General features: G+C 40.0%; 1 protein-coding gene across 3 annotated transcripts in view; it reads left to right on the plus strand.

Moving 5' to 3' along the window:
• The first annotated feature begins 221 nt into the window (after positions 1-221).
• NEMP1 (nuclear envelope integral membrane protein 1) overlaps positions 222-3410 on the plus strand; it is a 16998-nt gene continuing 13809 nt past the window's right edge. For all 3 annotated transcript variants that reach the window (XM_072407759.1, XM_072407777.1, XM_072407769.1), the window contains exons 1-5: positions 222-355; positions 1150-1271; positions 1767-1983; positions 2649-2721; positions 2821-2914. In XM_072407759.1, coding sequence (XP_072263860.1) covers positions 268-355; positions 1150-1271; positions 1767-1983; positions 2649-2721; positions 2821-2914 — 594 coding nt within the window. In that variant the 5' untranslated portion in view covers positions 222-267. The remainder of the gene's footprint in view (positions 356-1149; positions 1272-1766; positions 1984-2648; positions 2722-2820; positions 2915-3410) is intronic.

Here is a 3410-nt window from a genome sequence, read left to right on the forward strand (position 1 = left end):
GGCCCCTGACACCATAATAATACCGGTGCACCCGTATTCCCCCCCATGTTTCACGGTAAAATGACACAAGCCCTCTCCAATCATGTACCTCAGAGAAATGTGCTGTCTCTGTAATTTAACTTTCCCGGCTCCCAGTTGGCTCATTATTTGACCCGCCCACTTCCGGTTCATTTTACACGTCACTGTCTTGTCACGTGACGTTGTTTGCTGTGTGTCTCGTGTTTGCGTTCCAAGCCTCGGCTGGGTGAGACGTTCAAGTCGCTGGTTATGGCGGGAGAGGTGTCTGCAGGAGGCTGGCGAGTCATAGTGCCGCTTCTCCTGTCACTTGCTCCAGTCTTGTGTTACGCAGCTGCAGGTAACCGGGAGCCTTCCCTCCTGTAATGTTCTATGGGGGGGTGATCTTATGGTGACACTAAAGCCAACCTGTCATTTTGAGTGCAAAACAAAAAGCACGTGTTCCTAAAGACACTCTGTCTCTCACACACTGGGGTCAGTGTGCCTCTAAGCCCCTTCCAAATATTAAAACTTCATTTATGATATCATTGGATTGGCCAATGACACTTTTAGGGCTGGCTACTTCCCCTCCCACCCCAAGTCAGACCAAATCCTGCTATGGGGGAGGAATTGATATGGAGGGAGACTTTCACAGTGCCCTGACATTCATTGTCATGGGATTCGCATTCTAGCTACCCAGAAGGTGGTGGGGTAGATGTGGGTGAAAGCCGGGTAAGCTGGGCAGCACAGTGGCCTTAGCAGCGCTGGGTCCCAGGTTTGAATCTTGGCCAGCACACTATCTGCATGGAGTTTGCAGGTTCTTGTGTTTGTGTGGGTTTCCACTCACAACCCAAAAACATGCAGTTAGGTTAATTGGCTTCCCCCAAAGTTGACCTTAGACTACATTAATGATATAATATTGACCTATGACTATGATAGGCACATTAGATTGTGAGCCCCTTTGAGGGACAGCTAGTGACATGACTATGGACTTTGTACAGGGCTGCGTAATATGATGGCGCTATATAAATACTTTATAATAATATTAATAATACCACTGCATGTGTTTACCTTAAATGAACTTTTCATATGCTGAGTTTGCTAACGTGATGCTGGTTTTGTATTTTATTAACTGTGTGCTGTTTGTTCAATAAGGAAACCAAGTAGATGTTGTGAAAATTTTGGAGGGCAAATCTGCCAATTACAGTCAATCAGAGAATTTCTGTTACCAAAAACCGTACGAACCAAAATGGCATGATGTTTGGACTAAAGTTCAGGTAATGCAGATGATGATTGATATTACATTTAGGTGCGATGTCTTTATTATCTAAATGATCTGATATAGATTTGGGTTGTATGAAATCAAAGGTGGTCCATTGAGATGTTTAAATACTATTATAACACCACACAGATACGTTTATAACCCACTGTGTCCAAAGTGTGATGATGCTACACAGATATCTTATTAAAACATCCAGGGCAATGTCTGGGGAAGCCATGATATCACAACTCTGGTCATGTGACAGTGCCTAGGCCTAACTATTAGATACTGGACCTGAGTACTGTCACATGCCGGTAATGTAAGTATAGCAGGTTTTACACATGATATTACATCAAATCATTATCTGTTTAACAAAGATTCTTTTACTGACCTGTAGCAAGTATGGCAAGTCTTGTGTCTTGATACATTTAAAATGACTAAAAAAGTAAAGCTGGTGCCATAATAATGCTGGTATATGCTGATTTTTATTTTCTTTATATCTCTACTACAGATTCGGGTAAACAGCACCAAAATGATTCGAGTGACACAAGTTGATAGTGAGGAGCAGCTGTTGGAAATGGAGAGCTTCAACGTGTTGAACCTGTTTTCTTTCTTGAAGGAAAAACTGAATGACACTTATTTTACTGTGGATCTTAACAGCAACAAAACCTGCATTAAAGTGCATGTGAATGAGGCAGATACCATTTATAGTGTAGTGCTCTCAAGAGGTAAATCCCCTTTAATGATGCTTGTGTGTGGATCTTCAATACAAGATCATGTGCATTTTTTTATCACCACCATGTAAGGAAAGCTGGTTGAAAAAAAAATTGCATGCATGTGAAATTATTAACTTTTTCCACAATGTATATTGGCCGCCTGAGGAACTCCCCCTTTTAATGTGATCATTCCTGTTAGTTTTTGTGTTGTTTTCAGTGTTTTGTATTCTGTATTGTTTATATTTTTGAGCATTGTATTTATGTGATCCATGTACTTTATTGAAAGAGAAATTATGAACTTTTAGCTTGAGCTCTGGCAAAGGTTGGTAAAACACTCCAGAGTCTGCCTATTCTATGATCACTTTGCTTCATCTGGAACTGATCATATTTTGAGATCAACAGTGCGTGGCCTGATGTTTTGCTTTGTGAAAATTTCCTTTGCAATGGGTTATTTTGCTTAGTTTAGTGATAGTTTTTTTCCATGTACATAAAAGGGTATTATTTTTAAATTGAGTTTTGACTTCGTTCGTAAAGGAAAACTGAAAATTCTTTTTGGAACATGAACATGCTCTACTCCCCCAAAGTGAAAAGTTTGTTTGCTCTAGCTATTCACTTTATAGATAATTGCACATTCTTTATATTTTCAATAGGCTTACAAATGTTCACTTTATTTTTAGGGTTTGATCCAAAGCTTTTCCTGGTTTTCCTACTTGGTCTTCTATTGTTTTTCTATGGAGATACCCTTAGTAGGTAGGTTATGCAAGTTTTCAGCAAAATTTTGTAAAGAAATTTAGGATCTGATGTATTTGTATAAACCTGTCTTACAATTTTGGTTCTTTCCTTACTCAGAAGTCAACTCTTTTACTACAGTACAGGAATAAGTGTGGGTATGGTGGCCTCAATGCTCATTGTTGTGTTTATGCTGTCCAAACTGCTACCTAAGGTGAGAGTTGTGTTGTTTTTTTTTGTTCTATAATGTTCCCCCTACAGTGTTCTCCCCAGAAATGTTTTTCAGCCGGGTGGGGGGAAGCTGTAGCCGGGTGGTCAAAAAGAGTGTGTGGCAAATCACGGCAAAATGAGTGCTCCCAGTTGTTTATGCAATGGGTATCCAGTAACCTCTTATTGTTTCAGTGTTCTACCTTCCGCCTATAATTTGTTACAACTTTGTAATGCGTGCCCCGTTAGTATATCCAATTTTTCCATTCTATGTATTTTGCCACAACTGTCCTATGCCATCTATTGTGACCCAACTTACTAGTGTTCTAAGTTTTAAGAGTGTATGCCTTTGTAGTAGTGTAATAGTATAATGAATGTGGTGTAACAAGTTAGGCTTAGTTCATATTAGCAGCAAAAAACATTTACCCCTTCTGAGTGATTTCTGGCAACTGCTAGGCACCCAGGATTGATAATAGGTGGTAAGTGCTGGGCACCTAGGATTG

Source organism: Pyxicephalus adspersus, chromosome 1 (genome assembly GCF_032062135.1).
Source record: "Pyxicephalus adspersus chromosome 1, UCB_Pads_2.0, whole genome shotgun sequence".
NCBI classification, from domain to species: Eukaryota; Metazoa; Chordata; class Amphibia; order Anura; family Pyxicephalidae; genus Pyxicephalus; species Pyxicephalus adspersus.